The 18895-nt window shown below is 40.5% G+C and overlaps 1 protein-coding gene across 3 annotated transcripts in view; it reads right to left on the bottom strand.

The window, feature by feature from the left end:
- Positions 1-815: 815 nt before the first annotated feature.
- SRGAP1 (SLIT-ROBO Rho GTPase activating protein 1) overlaps positions 816-18895 on the bottom strand; it is a 229566-nt gene continuing 211486 nt past the window's right edge. For all 3 annotated transcript variants that reach the window (XM_090042433.1, XM_090042431.1, XM_090042432.1), the window contains 4 exons: positions 9226-9406; positions 8513-8647; positions 8031-8376; positions 816-4029 (listed from right to left, as the gene is read on the bottom strand). In XM_090042433.1, coding sequence (XP_089898559.1) covers positions 3652-4029; positions 8031-8376; positions 8513-8647; positions 9226-9406 — 1040 coding nt within the window. In that variant the 3' untranslated portion in view covers positions 816-3651. The remainder of the gene's footprint in view (positions 4030-8030; positions 8377-8512; positions 8648-9225; positions 9407-18895) is intronic.

The raw sequence follows: 18895 nt of genomic DNA, 5'->3' as shown, positions 1-18895 counted from the left end.
GGTTCTGGCTGATCATGGATACTAGTGTTTTGGCTTGTTTGTAGACAATAAACTTGGAGCTCTTTGCCACTAAGAATCAAAACCTCTTTCTCTTCTAACAATGAGGTTGTTGGGGTACAGCTTCACAGCCTCTGTCCTGATGGCTAATACACAGATCATCCACACTGAGGGAGCCTGATGTGATCCTAAATAATACTAATACTCAGAAAACAACACTGATGGAGTTGGCCCAGACAATATTGCTAACTCCTTAAGTCCTACAGCAGTTAGAGTTATGTTACGAATTATGTCCAAAGATACTTGATCTGAATTTGTGATATATCTACAAAATAATTTCAATTTCAATAAATATTCCTAAAAGTTCTGAAATGCATATTAGTAATGCTACCCTGTTGAGAACACACAAGTTTGATTGTGTGACCCTTTTTGCAGTGGGAGTTTAAAGCATAGTGCACAAATTAAGACTTCATGTTCAGCTAAAACCCTCTCTAGCTCATCTAAAAGTGTGCCAGCAGTGTTTCTCTATGAAATCCCATCCAAAGCAACAGTAGGTTCATTCAGGAAAGGGTGAGAGATGCTAATAGAGGTCTTTGAGGAGACCTGTCACTATGCCTCAAATCCTGTTGTCAAATCTCTGACTAGAGTCTCATCTGTAAAGGGTCTTCTGTCCACCCAATTAATTTTGCCCTGCAGAACTGGAGGAACTCCAAACCTCTTCTCTTCACATTACTTAGGAGAGGAAAAGTAATCTGGGGGAGATGCATACAAGAAAAAAAGTATATGAAAGGTCACACCACTAAAACTACACAAACACAGACAGAACTATTTTCTTTATTATAAAGATACACTATGAGGAACAAATCTGAATGTATACTGAAGCTTGTAATGGTACATGCCAAAATGTACAGTACTATACATAAAAGTGCATTGTCACAACCGATTAACAGTACATTTTTCTTCCAGAATTGTGTAAATTCAACTTTTTTTTGTTCTTTGAGAACGGAAGGAATGCAATGGCAATGCAGCTATACAAGAGCAGGGAAATTTTCATGAAAATGCAACAATATAAGAGCAAGGAGGAACGCAATGGAAATGCAACAGTACAAGAGCAAGGCTAAAGCTCCTCTAAAATTTTAAAGGCACTTTCACATGTACATACTACAGATGTACATAGACACAATTAGGTAACAGTCAACAAGCAGGCAGCTACCAGTACTGCAACTTATCAAACTGACAGTAAAGGACAATACTGATTTGATTAGGTGTGCAGGAGTTACCCTTTAGTGCGTCTGTAGTTGTATCAGTCTTTCCTGTTACATATCCACTTACTATACTTTTAAGTATCTATAATAACCATCAAACTACACATTTAACTTGTGTGAATGCTCTAAGTGGATGCATTCACTAAATGCACTGTTTCTAATATTTTCTTTTGCTAAACAATTTCTAATATAAGCATTATGGAGTCCAGTACAGTTATTTAAACATACAAAATTCCCTATGTAATTTAAAGATACAGGTATCCATCTCAATTATGCCACATAAGTTAATTAAAAAATACTAGACAAGAACTGCACGTAAATGAAAGCTGAAATTCCAGTTTGTTCCACTGATCCTAGTAAATGTGGAAACTATTTGATAACTTCTAGCTCTTGACAGGTGAACATAACTATAGACTAAATTTAGCCTATAGCTGAGACTGGCCTCAGTTAGAACCTTGCAATGGAACTTACAACTACAGGGCACAGCCAAGAAATGTCTAATTAAACATGAACTTGACAGATTGTTACACTGTGTGCACAATTGTTACCTCAGTAGATCTGACTGGTGCCTCACGGTTCACCATGGTAGCTAAGAATTTAAATATCTGACAGCCCCTCCCCCAAACAGATGTGCTTATAGATTCCTTGATCCCCTAGTTAGGGTGCAAGTACCAGGAACAATGGGAATGACCCAGATAGTCTTGTTCTTGAATGTACTTTATGGGATATTCGTCATCTTCTGGGCTCTGTGTTCCCTTAGCTGTAATTAGCAAACCCCAGCAGCAATAAATAATTTTCAAATGACAACCAGACATGGTCTCTGTCATCTTACCTAGATTCCAATACGCTAACCAAACCTTTGTAACGAGTCATTGACATTCCTCCCTCCCCAGTTAGCTTTCGGTATAGTGAGTGGTACAACGTAAAATGTTCCATGGAAAGAATGGTAAGATGAAAAGAATGCTATGTAGAAAGACAACCTGCATGTGAAACCAGTTTTATTTTTATAGCAGAATATCAGCTGGATTTTTTGTTTCAGCCAGCAACCAGTAAGATATTTCTTCTTATAAATCAGTCTTCATGGTTGCCTAACCTGCTGCAAATTACCCAACAGACTGGGCAGGTAGCATTGAAAAAAATATTCACAGAAATAATGTTATGGCTTAGTCTACAATGTGCAAACAGCTGTACAATTAGTTTACATGTAACATAGAAAACAACGGAGCACTAAGCAAAGTCAATGAAGGCTTCACTCATATATGGACACGAGGGAGAAAAAGTGGTTCTGGTAAACTTTATTCACATTGATCCTAGGCAGTAGAACATAAAACATCTATCCTTTGACCAAGCCCCTGCATGATTGGAAGGAGTCAGTCCAGCTCCCAAGAGGAACTCACTTTAGTGTAACTATATTGTTACTGTGTAGGCTAACTAATGAAGCTACAGCAGCTGGAAACTGTAATTATTTCAACTTAAGTTTTTTAAATACCGAGTAATAAGTTCCGAGGAACATTTTCTTGAATGATAGTTTAGCTGATTCTTTTACTCTCTTGTTTTAGTTCTGCACAGAGATCCACAGATTTGCATGCATCCAGATCCTCGGCTCACTGAACTGTAAACTTTAAGTGAATTTAGCATTTGTGAAAGGTGTCTGATAGCCCCAAGAACTAAAGTTCTAGCTTCACTGCAAAGGGACACCAGGTGACTGCATAAGAAACTTCTCCACACTATCCTGGCAATATACTTTAACCCTGACCAGAAGTGGTACTATATTAGTGAAAGTAAAGCAGTCTGCATACCAATTCAGTAGACTGCTAGCAAGGATGCTTAAATACATTGTGCCAATTGTGAAGATGTGTGTGGCATTTGGTTTTATTTTTGTCTTTTAAATAATTCTGTGGACTGAAATTTCCTGTCCATTACACAAGTCCTTTAAAAAGCCTCACATACTAACTTCCATTTTTCACAAGCCAGTTTGGGATGTGAACCAGTGATCTGGTGATGGCTCCACATCCCCTTATGAATCCTTTCATATTACCTTTGCACAGGATCATTTAAATAAACTACAGTAAGACCGTGAAATATGGTACAATGTGGGAAGCTATTTGTGATTTGTGTTGCTTTTATTACAAATGGTGCAGCATCAAGTTTTCAAGTAAGTCTGTGTTTTGTTTTTATGAGACAATTGTCCAGTTTTTTAAAAATTGAAACAATAGAAATTACCAATGCCCATGTTAATGTAGCTAGTTACATTCAAAAACACTGAAAAACAAAACCTCTCCAGTTATAAACATGAACTAATTATGTTATGGAACCCCTGACTTCTATCACTAATCCATTCCTTTCAGTAACATGGCCCCCTCTTACCTTATGAGGGTTGCCTAGCTTTTTACATTGTGCAAGACTTGTCCATTGGACCTTGGGAAGGAGGGGAAGGTCCTATGCTTGGATTTGTTTTTGGAAGAACAATGGGTTTTGGCCTAAGGGCAGGGGGCTTTAACTGCACTCCCATTCTAGGAGCTACCATGGGCTTGAAAGTACTCATTGTATCACTGGAAGAACTAGTGCTACGTCGAATCTGAGGCTCAGTGCTTCTTAATACAACACTATGGAGAGGACTTAGGGATTCTGTTGAGGTGGCAGGGGTGGGAGAATTTTTCATTTGTTCCAATGTATCCAGCACCACATCCGGGGCATGTTTTGCTGAGCTCTGGCGTTCCAACTCACGAAGTTCGTTCAGAGCTGTATTCATTGTCTCTTCAATATCCTGGTTACAGCAGAGAGAGAGAATGAAAGCAGCAAGTTATTAAATGAATATTGACTACAAAGGAGGCAGGGAGGTCTGAAAAAATGCGTGACATAAGTTGTAAGCCATCTACTTTCATTACTGGATGATATTAAAGTCTGTTTACACTACAGTACCAAAAATGACCTTAAATGATAAAATGTCTGGCTGAACAAAGTGAGAGGATGTCTATAATCTGTTCCATGATGCTTCAGGGTCAAAATTCAGTCAAGCTAGTAAAAACATTTTCTTGTTGTTTAAATGACTGCATCCATAGAACCAGCAATCATTTCAAACACAAAAAAAGATCTGTAATGTAATCAGGCCCTTGGGTACCACTGCATCTGCTCTGAGGAGACTACAACACCCATTTTGCTGACTTGAAATTTGCCTTTATGCAACAAAGACACTCCAGCAGAGAAATAGACTGAATCTTTTAAATAGCTATTCAAATACCCTGCAGTAAGTAACCTGCTACTGTACCAAAAGCAACTGTACTGTGACTGCACACCTTTGGTGGTCACCTACTATTCTACACTTGAATGGTTAAGAAGAATGACAAAGTAATTGCATCCTATACTCAACAACAATCAGACCTTGAAAGAAATATTCCCTGTCCCCTTGCTCCTGGCTTTCACACAACCTTTTAACCTTGCTCAGCTCATCATCAGAAGCAAACTCCCTGCTGTGTCAAGTGGGACATAGACTTGCTTTAACAACAAATACAAAACCTGTCAAAACATCTCCATTGCTACAACAATCAAAGCCCTCCCCCAGAATAGCCCCCATCAGAATTCACAGATCCTATATATGTGTGTATCCCAAAACATGTCACATCTCATCCAGTGCGCTGTCATTGAAATTAGGGTGCGTGAAACTAGATTAAAACTATGCATCAGAATAACTGAGCACAAGAAAAAGAAAGGATGGGCACACATTTCGGAGGACACTTTTCACAGAACAACCACACGCTTTCTGACCTCACTATCCTCATCCTCAAGGGAAATTCATAGAACACCTTCAAATGTCGAGCTTGGGAACACAAATTTAATTAGGTGGCTGCATACTAATAACCAAGGTCTAAAAACCAATACTGATTTAATGACATACTATAATCTACCTGACTTGTCATAATCATTCTTCACTGTATAGGTGAAAATGAAGGTTTTTTTCCTTTTGAAAGGTCTTGATCTTTTTGTAAACAAGCTATCCTTTCTTCTGTGAGCTGTTTGTTTGCTACCCCTAGGAATTTACTTCAATTTCACAACCCTGCAGACTGTAAATTTTTATATAAATGTATATATTTCGTAAAAGACTCTGCCTGTTTTTTCCATCAGACTTAGGGAAAAATGCATTGCATTCAAAAGCTTGTCTAAGCCTGTCCCATATATGTAGTAGGTCCAATGAAAGATATCCACAAAAATCCTTGCCTCTCACATATTTCCTAGACGATCACAGCTTACAATTTCACTCCCACACTATAAGAGTACAAATATTTGTTGGTATGCTGGCAACACGCACTTTTAAAAAAGTCTGAATCTTCTATCCGTTCACATATCAACAACTGTTAAAATTCTAGCCCATCTGCTGCTAGCTATTTAATTGGCTATCTCTCTTATCTCATCCTAAACTATTCAGGATCAATATTCTAAAATAAGGGTTTTTAAACAAAGGTAAAACTGCAGTTGGAAAGCTCTATCAAAGCTATTCAAAGCTGCCTTGACAGATTTAGATGAACACTGAATATAGTGCCTTCCAATCTGTAAATTCAATGGAAGAAAGGCATGTGTATTGGAATTAAAATTAGAGACATTTTGAATGATTATGGCCTTCATTTTCTAAAAATGCTGCATATGCTTTAGAAATATTGGTAGCAACAAGCTCTCCTTTTTTGCTCATTCAGTGTTTTTACATATAAATGATGTGTCCATAGTGTCCTTATCATTGTAGCTTTATGTTTCAGGTGGAAAAAGCATGATACTAGATACAATTCAACAGTAATTTTGCAAAATGCTGTTTAACAAGATCCTTTCTTAAAGAATAATTCCTGTTACTTATTTTGCATATTTGAATTTAAAGAACATCTGCTAAATAAACAAGCCAAGATTTGGTCAGTGGTGTGGAGGGACAAGTGGGTTATATAAAAAAAATAGCAGGTGTTTCCTGCTGGTTCACAACCATATGTGTGTGCATATTCGAAGTACAGATTCTACCATTACAAAATATCAGTGGTCTAGGTGTGAATAAGCTGAGCTATATTTGCACAGGGTTGTGTATGACTTTTAAAGAACAGTAAATATTTCTTACCCTAGTACTTAAAGTGCTAGGAATAATCAATTGTAATTTCTCTTTGATTTTAGGTAGCCAAAGAAAAGCTAAAAAAAAAGATCAAGACTTTCTCTTCCCCAACATTTTTATGAACAGTTAATTTGGTGGCAATAATTACACAACATCTTAAAACCTCAGAGCAGAATGTTAAAATGCTTTTGTAATTTGGTGGTAATTTCAGATTGTGCACTCTTCACATAATATCTTAAATGACTCGAGCTTTGATGAAGGTAAGATATGATGGGTGGAGGTAACACAAAATAACAGGGCTCCTGTATGGAATTACCATATTTATTAGAATCTAAGTCAGATTTGAATTTAAGCCCCCCCCCAAATTAGATTCTACGTATGGAAAATGTATACATTTGTTATATTTTTTTCAGGTGTAGAATCTAATGATCGAATGGTGTCTTAAGTTCATACCCTCTGCACTGCTAGATTAGGTGGCTGGGAAGAGTAGATGGCCTGCTTACCCTCTGACCCCCCCTTTCCCCTTGCAGCTTTTCTGTCCCCCATCACTGGCACCCAGCTCCCCACAGCCTCTGCCCACCTCCCCGCCCCCGCTCACAATATCTACCCCTTTCCCCCACTCTCCAGTCTCTGCCTCTTCCCCCTCCCTTCCCCTCACCCTTTACTATCAGATGCTGCTTGGGCTGTGTTTCCTCCTGGAGCACAACACATGGAAGCACTGCTGGCCATGCAGCAGTCTCAGCACTGTTGACAGGCCAGGTAGGGCACAGAGTTTCCATGTACTCCGTGCTTGGGAGAGAACCCAGACTGAGTCAGAGCTGAGCTACGCCTGACAGGAAGGAGGGGGAAGAGGGAAGTGGAGGGAGCAGAAGCTGCAGAGGGGAAGCAGAGGGGGAACAGTAGGTTACTTTGGGTTTGACTCTGGCCCCAATGTGAACTCAGGGCCAGAGGCAGAGCCACAGCAGTTGCCTGCCACCACCTTTCACCTCTGTATGTGAATATAAGACAAGGAGCTTTCCCCCCATGCTGACTGGGGAAATAAACCCTCATCTAAGATTTGAGTAAATACAGTCTGCTCTTTTCCCCTTTTCAAGCTGTGCCTTTCAGGTTCTGCACTGCTGAGGAAGACCAGCCACCATTCCCACATGTACAGTGTCAGCATAATCAGGGTTATTTGCATTCACACTTAGGTTACCTATGCACAGCTACAAGAGTTAAATTGGTACATTGATACAGAAACAAAACAACTCTTGAAATCAAATTTGCATGTTTCAAATGGTTATGGGCAATACTTTGAGGCAAAGGTAGGAAACACCCTAAGTTTCTGATATAACAGCACATTAATTAAACAAACTAGACCAACCTTCAACAAAGCACAAGGATTTACATATCTGAGAAACTACAGCTGTACATTTTCTAATACTCTAAGTGGCAGGGGCAATTAAATAAATAAATGCAGCATCATTATAAATAATTTCTTTTTACTGGTACTGCAATTTCTATTTATTCCTATGCTTTTCCATACATGATCCTCTAGTTCATCTTCCCTGTCCCACGCTCTGTATTAGAAATTTCAGTGGGATTTTTTGTATCCAACAGAATATTAAGCTGGTTGTTCTGCATTATGCTCTTCCTTAAGATGTCACTGACATGTTCCCCTAGGCACATTAAAAAACGATACTAACCTGAGCTATTGACTCTGGGTCCAGTGGTTTATGGTCATTGAAACTTGTGTACTGACCAGATGATGTTGATCTTCTAATTGGAGGGCTATCAATTTTCTTTAGTGAATCATGCCTATTAATGTTGGTAAGGCTGCCATGCCCAGGCCTTCGTCTTCTCTCAGGACTATCTGCACTGAGATTACGATTCTGAAGGAGGGCTCGAGGACTGCAGTGACTTCCAGTGTTGGGGGAACCTAGCTCCACTGATGAGTTGCTGAGGGTGTGTGGTGGATGTACAGGGCAGTGACCATCATTGGTTCTTCCGGGGCGTCTTTGAGGAGCTGGGGGTTCGGATCTCTTTCTTTGCCTGCACAAACATAGAAACCATAAAACAAGTTTGCATTATGAACACAAAGCATGTGAAGAAATCTTGGCGATGCATGAGTGGAGGAATAATTTGGTGGCTGAGAGGCAATGCAAACATACTGCTGTGTTCAGCTTACCTTCCTAAATATATATCGGGATGACGATCAGTTGGAGAATTCATGTCCTTGGATGAGGATTTGTCCTCAGTTATTGGCCCACTGCTAGCTTCACTGTCAGCCTTCTGGCTCAGTGTATCTGAGAATGTATCATCCCTGAAAATATACTGAGAGGTCACTCTCAGGGGTAGAAGGCATCATGGCTTCTATCATCTTGTACCATTAAAAGTAAACAAAAGCGTCTCTGCAACCACCTTAACTCTTCCTAATAACCACTAACAATGCTTCTTTTTATTTCACTTGTGCCACCTCCTTAAACTTTAACTTGTAACAATTTCAGGTCATCTTTGAACTGTGCCTAGCACACTTCTGAGTGCTGTAGAAAAATAAAAATACAAAGTGTACTTATCTAGCCGCAGTTACTCAGATGCTTAATGACAACAGTTGCTACAAGCAGAGGGTAAAACTAAAACAGTAAAGCAGCATACTCCTCCTTTTAACATAGTGGCACTGGTTCTAAAAAAGATATAGCTGATTAGCCTACTGGCATTCTCTGATTCATGGATGACATTAAGAGAACTACTCCAGGGAAATGAAGCAAAGAATGTTCCATCCCCATTAGAGACAAAATCTCAGTGTTGCTGAGCCCTCAAAACACTCCCATGTTTTGCAGTTATCCTGCTACCCAACACATCCCAATAAAGTGCAGACATATTAAACCAGACATTTCTTACATGTCCTGAACCACTATGTATTGGTGAGGCACAAGGCCATCAATTCCATTATGCCTTCCTTCCCACCAGTCTTCAGATGCTCGATGATATAGAAGTAAGGAAGCTCCTTTTTTGAAGGAGAGTTCTCGTACAGATCTTCCCATGTAGTCAAACTTAGCTATAGCTTCTACTGGTTCACATTCTAGGAGATAAAAAACATAAGATATTATACTCCAGAACTGACTACCTGCTTCATTTTTTATAAAATGTGCTTATTGCATCCTTTGGATATTCATATGGAGTAACCAAATTGACAGAAGTCTGCCATGGCTGAGAGAGATTTCAAGCAGTGATCCTATCTCTGTGTGAGGGGCTCAGTTACCAGTGCCCCAAGTGGAAAATAGCTAGGCCTGTTTTTAAAACCTCCCAACAGACAGAACAAGGAACCACCCAGCATACTCAACACTGAACATTTCAGTGTTTGAAAGATGGTAAAACTCATCTCCTTATGCAAGTTATTTTATGCATGTGATAGAAGATAGCTGCACGCTAGAAGGATCACCTAAGGAGCACTGGGAAATCAAGTGAACAAGCAAAAGGTACAGGAAAGTGGTGCATTTTAACGATGGTAAATGGGAGAAACTTTGTATCATTAGCAGTGAGAAAGAAATGAGGGATGGACAGGGGCTTCTTTAGCAACGGTAGGCATCTCCTGCCTGATAGGTCTGCTTCATGACTTTAGAATGCAGAAGTTGTGAGAAATTCAGAAAAGACGTGGAAAGCACAAACCTAATATAAACCCGTTTCACCAAACACAGTCTAGTTCTTGGATCTTGCGGCTAGCTACCTTTTATGCTCTAACTGTACAAATCAAATAAATACCCAACAGATCCAGCCCCTTCAATATTACCTCTGAGTAAGAGAAATTCCCATATGGCATACAGCTGTTAATGGTAGTCTGCTACACCACCCTTTAGATGAGTGGTTTCCAACATTTTTAGACTCAAGAGACCCCTCATTAGATACCATCACTTTTGTGAATTGCCCAGCACCCATTTAAAAAACTTCTTTATTTATTACAGGTCTTACCTCCTTGCAGAGGGGTCAGGCAGTGTAGGGCAGCAGAGCACCCAGGCAGGGAAAGCCTGATTCCACCCGTATCTCCTCACACCTGGAACCTGAGCCTGCCCTTCCCTGCTTATCCTTTCAGGGATAAGGGGTAGAGTGCCCGAGCACTCTGCCTGAGAATCACTGCTTTAGGTGGTTGTAAAGGGCAAAAAACTATGTCTTCCTGTGCCCCAGTGGTCACTGGCTGCTGGAGTGGACCCTCATGCCTTTTTGAACCCACTCGTAAGTTATCAGCTTTTCGTGTGTGTGCGTGCACGTGCGTGTGTAAAGGTAATGTTAAGCTTCTCCCACTACAAGAAGTAATTTCCCAGTCAGTGGAGTTATTTCATAGATTTCATAGACATTAGGGCTGGAAGGGACCTCAGAAGATCATTGAGTCCACCCCCCACCCAAAGGGCAGGAAGTCAGCTGGGGTCATAGGATCCCAGCAAGATAAGCATCCAATTTGCTCTTGAAGGTGTTCAATGTAGGTGCTTGAACCACCTCCGATGGCAGGCCGTTCCAGACCTTGGGGGCTCGGACAGTAAAGAAATTCTTCCTTATGTCCAGCCTGAAACAGTCTCGCAGTAGTTTAAGACCGTTCAACCTCGTCATCCCTTGGGGCACTCTGGTGAACAAACGTTCCCCCAGATCCTGGTGAGATGATGCCCATGCATATTCTCATATGTGGACGGACTCGGCCCAAGCCTTTTGTCTATACGCATTTTAACCTTACCTTTTACTTGTTCAGACGGCTCCAGCTCTTCCCTTCAAGCCCAGTCCACAAGGGGATACAGGAACTGGAGGGCTATTCTCTGCATGCCCTTGCTTCTCTGTTTCATCTCAACCACATGCTTCAAGGAAGAGGGTGGCCTTCAAATGTGTGTATGAACAGAACACCTCAAAGAATTCCAGTTACTGGTAAGTAACTTTCTGTTCTCCTTTGAGCAGTAGTTGTCCATGTACATATTCTCACATGTATGTGACTCCAAAGCAGAGCTCACAACACTTGGAAGTTGGCCTTTGAGTCTCCTCAGGCAAATAATGACTGGGTTCTACTCTACTTTACCAAAGGGACTGTCTCTTTAGGAGGCCTCCACAATTATATAGTGCCTACTAAAAATGTGAGCCAAACTTCAAGCTGCTGTTCTGCAAATGTCTGACCTGAAATCACGCAGAAGGTGGTAGCAGAAGTAGCCTGAGGTCTGGTTGAATGCATCTGAATCACAGATTGAGATTCCTTATGTGTGAGTTCATAACAGTCTGATGCAACTGGAAATTCAGTTGGAGAGTCTTTTGAGATGAAACAGCCGACCTCTTGGAGCTCACAGCTACAGTCACAAACAGGCACGGGAATATCCTAAAGGTTCTGATCCTTTGCAGATAATAGGCCAGAGCTTTCTTCACATCCAGAAGCAGGAAGAGAAGCCCTCAGATTTTGAAATGTAAAGCTTTGGGGAAAATGAAGTTTGCTGACTGAGGTTGAAACAACCATTGGTAGGACTGTGGGATGGTGACAGAGGAGCAGAGCACCATGTCCTGATAGGTCTTTTAAGAAGGATCTGCCTTTAGAGCTTGAATCACTCACTTGTCTCCACCAGGAAGACAATCTGCATGGATAGATATTGGAGTGAGCAGGATGCCATTGGCTCAAACGGTGGATGCATTAACATCATAAAGATGAGGGAATTGGGTCCTTGAAACATGAACAAGCCTTTGCCCACCCTTTTAGAAACCCCAATGTGGGGAAAACTAGTCAGCTCTTAACTTAAGCCTGGTGAGTGAAGATTACTTTCAGACCTAATTTTAATTGAATGAAGAAAATACTGATAGACCTCAATTCTGGGACTGGTGACACCAGTGGAGAAATCTCTCACTTGCAGCACCACAGGGAGAATCTATACTACTTTTTAAAGTAGGTCTGGCTCAGGAAAGCTTTCCCGCTATGCTAGGATATAACAAAGGTGAGTGGAACAGGTGCACTCCCCGTCATGAAAAGCACATGTCAGATGGAGTAAGTACAAGGCTGGGTGGTATACTGTCATTTCCCAGAGAGAAGCAGAGACAGCAGAACATACATGCTTGGCAGTAAGTGTAGAAAGTCCTGAAACTAGTGTTGCCTGGGACCAAGCTGGTGGTGCCACAAAGTCTTGGGATTGTTTTTACTGTACTTTTGCAATGACTTGTGGTTGGAATGGAATTGGAGGAAAGACATGTGGTAGGCCCTTGCATGAGGGCGTCAGGAATGGATCAGAGAGGGAACCCAGACTGAAGCCGACATAAGACCCAAAGAGTTAACATTACGTTGTCAATCATGAAGCAGCTTCAAATGGCAGAGAGATAGTTAGCCATGTCAGTCTGAAGCCAGGCAGAAGGTAGGGGAAGGGTGTCACCTAAGAGACTGACAGTAGGTCTGATAAAGCAGGTTGTTGCCAACAAAAGCTCATGCATCTCTGAGCCAGTTAAGTCTCTCAGATGCCACCCTGCTCTATTTTATCCCAGCTCTAAATAGAGGGCAGGAACATGTGGCAGGCCATCTGATTGCTTTGAACTCAAGTGTATTTGTGAAGGACCATGTCATAGGACAGCCACATGTCCTGGATCTGACAGCTATCTGGCTCAGACAGCTTTAGGAGGTTTACTTTCTACAGGCCCCATAGCCTCGTGTGCATGCTATTTCTGGAGGGTTGGGTGAGGAGAATAATTTTATTTCAGTCTATATTAAGTTCTGTATGAATTTTATGAAGTTGTCTTCCTCAATCTCTTTCCTGAACCTCACAAAGCACAGATTAGCTCTCCAAGTTCTGTTTTTCAGATTCTCACCCTTATCAGAGAGGAATTCTGCTTTTTTTTCCAACACTACTTTTTTCATTGTGGTTATCTTCCAGGTCAGAAATTCTGACTTCTGTATTTTGTATCTTAGACTCTATGGCATCAGTCATGTCCTTGATTTTGTTAGCAGATACCTTAACTTTAGAGACGTCAGCTATAATCTTATTTTGTGCAGCTTGAACACTTTTTAATTCTTTTTTCATTTCTGATAGCAGTCTACCAGCCAGCCCCTCCCTCTTCTTCCAGGCTCATCTCCATTTTGTTTGCAGGGCTCTGTTCCTTAGCAGACTGTGTGGAGCTGGAGTGCTTATAGAAATCCTTTAAAGTCATTTTAGACTGCTCTGGCTGCTCCTCATCTTATTGTCAATAAAGAGGAGTGGTGAGACTGTAAAAGCAGGTTTAGCACTGTTAATCTGGGTATTTTAAGCAGGGTCTGGAGGAGCACAGAGAAGGCATATCTGCTACTTAAGCATGCTGCCACCTGATTTTTTTTGGAGAACACACAGAAGAATGAAGAAACCAAATCAACAAAAAGACAGACAAAATAGTATTAGGCATGGGTTGTGTAGACTGTGAATAGTAGCTAACAAGAGGCTGCTCTGACTCAGCCAGATAGCTGTAGGGCAACTGAGGGCTATGCCCTTTATCCCCTTGTGCCATTGTGGGGGTGGGAGAACTGAAACAGCCTGTATGCATACTGCTAAAGTAAAAATGTCTCTGGACAAAAGCCCCAGTGCTTGCCCTACTCTCCCTCCTGCACATGCATGCATAGGAATATGTATGTGGACACCTAGGAGAATAAATTTATATTAAAAAAAAATCTATTTTATAGTGTCTCTTTTTTAGGAGGGAAATGATCCCAACCATTCTAATCTAGCGGTACGTTCTAATCTAATGAACCTTTTTGTCTTGCGGGCTGGATGGGTGGGGTCTGGTCTGTTCACAGGCCAGATCTGGTACTTGGATCAGGTGTGGTGGGACCCAATCCAGTCGCACGGAGGGGGGCAGAGAGCAGCCTGGCTCCAATCCAGCTGCACGGGGGTGTGGCCCAGTCCTGACCATGCTGCCTGGGGCTAGGGAATTTGGCAGTGGCAAAGGGGCGGGAGTATTAATTGCCACTGCTCCGCTGCTGCCAAATTTCCCAACTCGTGGGGAGCCCTACAGGCCAGATGCTATAGATCCACAAGCTGGATTTGGCCTGCAGGCCAGGGGTTAAACACCTTTGTTCTAATCAAACTCTGTCTTGCCAATGGCCCTATGTGACATAGTAAAGACACTCAAGATAACTCCGAATAAGCTAGCTCAAGTACCAGAAGCAGTGTCACTGCTTTAGTGCAGTGCTCAGTCCAGGCTAAAATTCTGGCAAGGGCAACCCTAACAGAACTGTTGAGCTTATGGTAACTCAGAAAACTTGGGTGGCTTCACATAGCACTGCACCATGTCATGTATTCAAACACTGTAACCATAGTTAGAAATGCAATTAAGTGGGAACACTTACTGATATCAGGGAGCTGCTGTACTTTTCTGTGTACCTAACTAGATCTCACTGGGGCCATCTTAACTGATCTTTTGTTAGTCAGCTGGTTGTTGGTAGAATAGCTATGATTTCAACTCTGCCTAGTTTGTTCAAAATGTTATGAAAGACTAATATACGTGAGCTCACATTTGCCAGGTTTTTTTTTATCATCACAATATCAAAATATGGGTCAAAAACAGTAAGAACGTCAGTTTTCCATTTACATGTTTTGATTTGAGCAATGCAAAAATAAGGCTTGCTAAAATGAAAGGTGCCTTTATACAATTAAGGCAATATTTAGAAAGAAATTAACATTTAAACTGGTATATGAAGTTCCAGACTTGTGTAAATGAAAACTGCTGAGTTGTAATCTGCTCAAGGGGATGGTTTATCATAAAAGCTACCAGCTCTTTATAATTAGTATTTTGTGCTGGAATGTCTTTAAAAATTAATTTAATCTGCACTATTAAAATATAGCCGTAGTACCTTATCAAAGTTACAGTTTGCAGCTATTTCCTTAGAACTCATCCAGTCTGTGAGGGGCTACCCATAGCTCATTATCTTTATTTAATCAGGTTAATAACCCGTATCTGTGAACTAGTACAATTTGTTTAGGTTAGTCCAGGCTAGCAAAGACTGAATAGTTTCAGAAGGAACAAAGAAAGCTACATGGAGGTAAAAGCAACACAATGGCAGGAGAAACCTGGTATTAAAAAATCAGGGTAAAGTACACTAGGAGGAATCACCTACACACACTTTAGACCCAAGAGATAAACTATATTAACATTTAGGAAAGAGGTTGTAGGTATTGCTAGGAATATCTCAATGACAGTCTTTGTTCTATTGAGCACTGGAAGTAAAAAAAAAAAAAACCCAAAGAAAATGATATAACAAACAAAATGTTTATAGAAAAAAAAACTGTAAGCAATGTTTTATTGCTGCTATATCAAACAGCAACACACTCTTATCTAGAATCCCATGTTCAGTTCTTACTAAAATATACATAAAAGCATAAAGCAGAGAAGTGACAGAATGATTATAGGCATGGAAAGGCTTCCATCTGAAGAGAAAGTAAATTAAGCTCATCTTTTAAACTTGCATAACAGTAGTAGAGAGGGATCTTAAATGAAACTGAAAGGCAGTAACTTATAAGCACTGATAAAAGAAAACATTTATGTACACATCACATAATAATTACCCTGGAACTCATAAGATGATATTGCTGAGTGGGACATTCTTCCTTTCAGTCAAAATATGTAATAAGATAGTGTGAATAAAAGAAGGATGAGACACTTGTGTGAATAATGGGAACATGCAGTTACATTAGATAAGAAGTGGGTCAATAAACTGGAGGTATAAAACTCTGAGGCTTCATGGTGCGAGTCACCTAATAAATGGAGATTAAGAGACTTCACAATAAGGAGACTAATTGCCTCGTGTAAAGTTCAACTTTCACTTTCCTCTAAAGCAACTGGTAGTGGTTAACAGTATTGGATCTGATAGAAATACAGACTGATCAGATAGGAAAATTCCCATGTGGCCTTTCATGTTAATTTGAACAGAATCTCTATTATCAGTGATATATAGACTTCAGTATCGTGTCCAATTTCCTTTCATTTACCATTAAAATGTAAATGAGTAAGTTAAAAGCAACTCCCTCAAGCTGGTGGAGTTACAAACATGTAGCATACTTGTGAGATGTGAACTGGGCCCATTTTTTTTGTGTTCTTCTTTCTCTTGTATCTTGATGTCTGAGGGAAGATGTCCATCAGCAATGACTGTGTGAATTGTTAATCTACCAACAATCAATAGGAACTTGACTTCCAGGAGTGCTATTTATGTGTTTCTGTGTAATAATACTATCTTCTCAGCAAGCACAGATGCTTTTCTTAATAAGTTCCTCTTATTTTGAGAGGGGCACTTCTATGATTAACAAGGTGCCCCTTACTTTGACAACACACTTTAGCAGGCAGGCCTCAATTTTTTTTTTAAATACTAGTATATCTTTTAACAGGTAAAACTCTGACCATTAAAGCCACAGTATCTTGACAGTTAATCTTGGAAATAAAAAAAAGAGCAAAAGATTTTATTGCAATGCAGGCAGGTATTTCTCAAGTAAATGAAAGAGTATATATAGAGCTAATCAGTGAAAATCTATGATATATACCGAATCTGGCATGATTCTAAGCCATGGGGTCTGGCAGGATAATTAAGACAGCTCAGAGGGAAATATAATTGTACTGCTCTGTCTTATACCTGGAGGCATTTGCCTACCATGGCAAGCAATATCTGATGACATCTAAGATATCGCCAATTATCATCCTTAACGATCGAGGCAAAGAGATAGAGGGGAAAATTAGGACAAACTGAAGAATTATGGGAAGAAATCTAGGGATTATGTTAATCAGAAAACTCTTCTCAGTTTGGCACTTATGACCCCAAATTCTATTTAATAACGTTATTGCTATGCAGTGACATATTATAGTCCCTCCAACTTAAGAAAAGGGATAGATTGTAATTAGATGTGTACAGATTCGCTAGATAGTGAAGGAAAGAGGTGTGCCCCACTGCACACAGTTGGTACTGCACAGTCATTTAGTACTTGCTTTAGCACAGGACCTCTCCTTTAGCCAGGACTACACAGCCATTTAATAAGTACTAAATGACTGCACAGTCCCTGCTGGTACTGTGCAGTCCTGGCAGCGCACAGGTCATTTCCGACCCTACTGCGCAGTAACGATGAGATACTATGCAGCATTGGTGGTGTCACGCTTAGTGCCTGCTGACGCTGCATTGCCACAGTGATGAGCTACGTCACCATAGCTTGTTGCTACAGTGACACAGTGTCTCATGCAGACGTGCCCAGGATGTAAGAAATGTCAATACTAGTCACTGTATTTACACTTTAAGAGCCAATTGTGGTACAAGTCTTCCGCACAAAGTGGTGGGATTAAGGTGGCACTATGCCTACCCTAGCCACCCACCCTAATTGGGCAGGTAAAGCTGAACCAGCAGAGGGCATCTTCTGCTCCTTTCAGTGGTGGAATAGCAGAGACTACTCTGATCTGTGCTCCCCTAATCATGCTGTCTGTCTGAAGCAAAATAAATCCATAAAAGCTCCTGCAATGAGGCATATTTTGAAGCCTGAGTCCCTGTCAACGTCCCACCACCGGATTGTCTGCCCCTGAGAGAACAGAGCTCTGACTACAAATCAAAACGAAACAAGTCTATGGGATACTTGTTATAGCTGGATTTGTCAAAATGCTGATCAGAGCGCAACTTGTTTAGGAATAATATAATTTGCAGCCTTATTTATCCTTTCTTTTGTTCCCAAGAGAACAACTTTATTAAAACCTTATAAATTTATTAGGTATCACTAAGCATCAACAACAACAACTGTATTTTTACATTGGGAATTCGGTCTGCCTGAGACTTCCTCAGGGAATTCTCTTTCATTTCCCATGAACACAGATCTAGTCAACTTTTACATGGCGCCAACTAAAGTAAAATATCTTCAACATCAGTCTCAGAATAAAATAATCTGAGAACTGCTTAAATTAAACATAGCAGTGTATTCTCTAAATGTTCAAGTCCTTTCTCAGATGAACTTTCAGGCCAAGGTTTTCTGTAGTAAAATTACGGCTAAATAGATTGTGTAGAAACTTATTAATTTGATTTTACTTTCAGATTTAACAGAAGGGGAAACTTTGGGGGGCAGGGGAGGGGAGGAGAAAGGGAGGGGAGGAATTTTTTTTTTCAGTAGTAGACAACATAATGAGAACTTCTTAGTGAAGAGTCTACCCCCTAACAGAAAGCTTTGCTGTGTTTCCAATCCAAAGAAGCATATAAACATATTTTTACCTTTAAGTGTGTGAATAACCCAAATAAAGTCCATGTCACTGATTCACAACAAGGGTGCTGCAACACTCTGAGACCCTCTGAAGGGTGCCACATAAGGTTAGCACTGTTTGGTGTACAACCATGATTCACAAGCTAAACCCCAAATTTTCAAACTGGATTCCACAGTACTAAAATCATTCTGATCTGCTGTGGTATTTCTGGGATATCTGCAACAGAAGCATTATTCTTATTTTTCTGTACTCAATGAATGAAAACTAAGAGCTGACATTTTCCGAGGGATGCCTTGAGTCCAAGAAAGGTTGAAAACCACTGGTCTATGTGATTACTCATAAGATTAAAATTTACGAGTTTGGATGTTTCAACTTCTTAGGCCCA

Source organism: Crocodylus siamensis, chromosome 4 (genome assembly GCF_052110815.1).
Source record: "Crocodylus siamensis isolate JL-2025a chromosome 4, ASM5211081v1, whole genome shotgun sequence".
Classification (NCBI taxonomy): Eukaryota; Metazoa; Chordata; order Crocodylia; family Crocodylidae; genus Crocodylus; species Crocodylus siamensis.
Note: the sequence above shows the minus strand (reverse complement) of the source record. Positions and strands in the feature narration are given on the sequence as shown.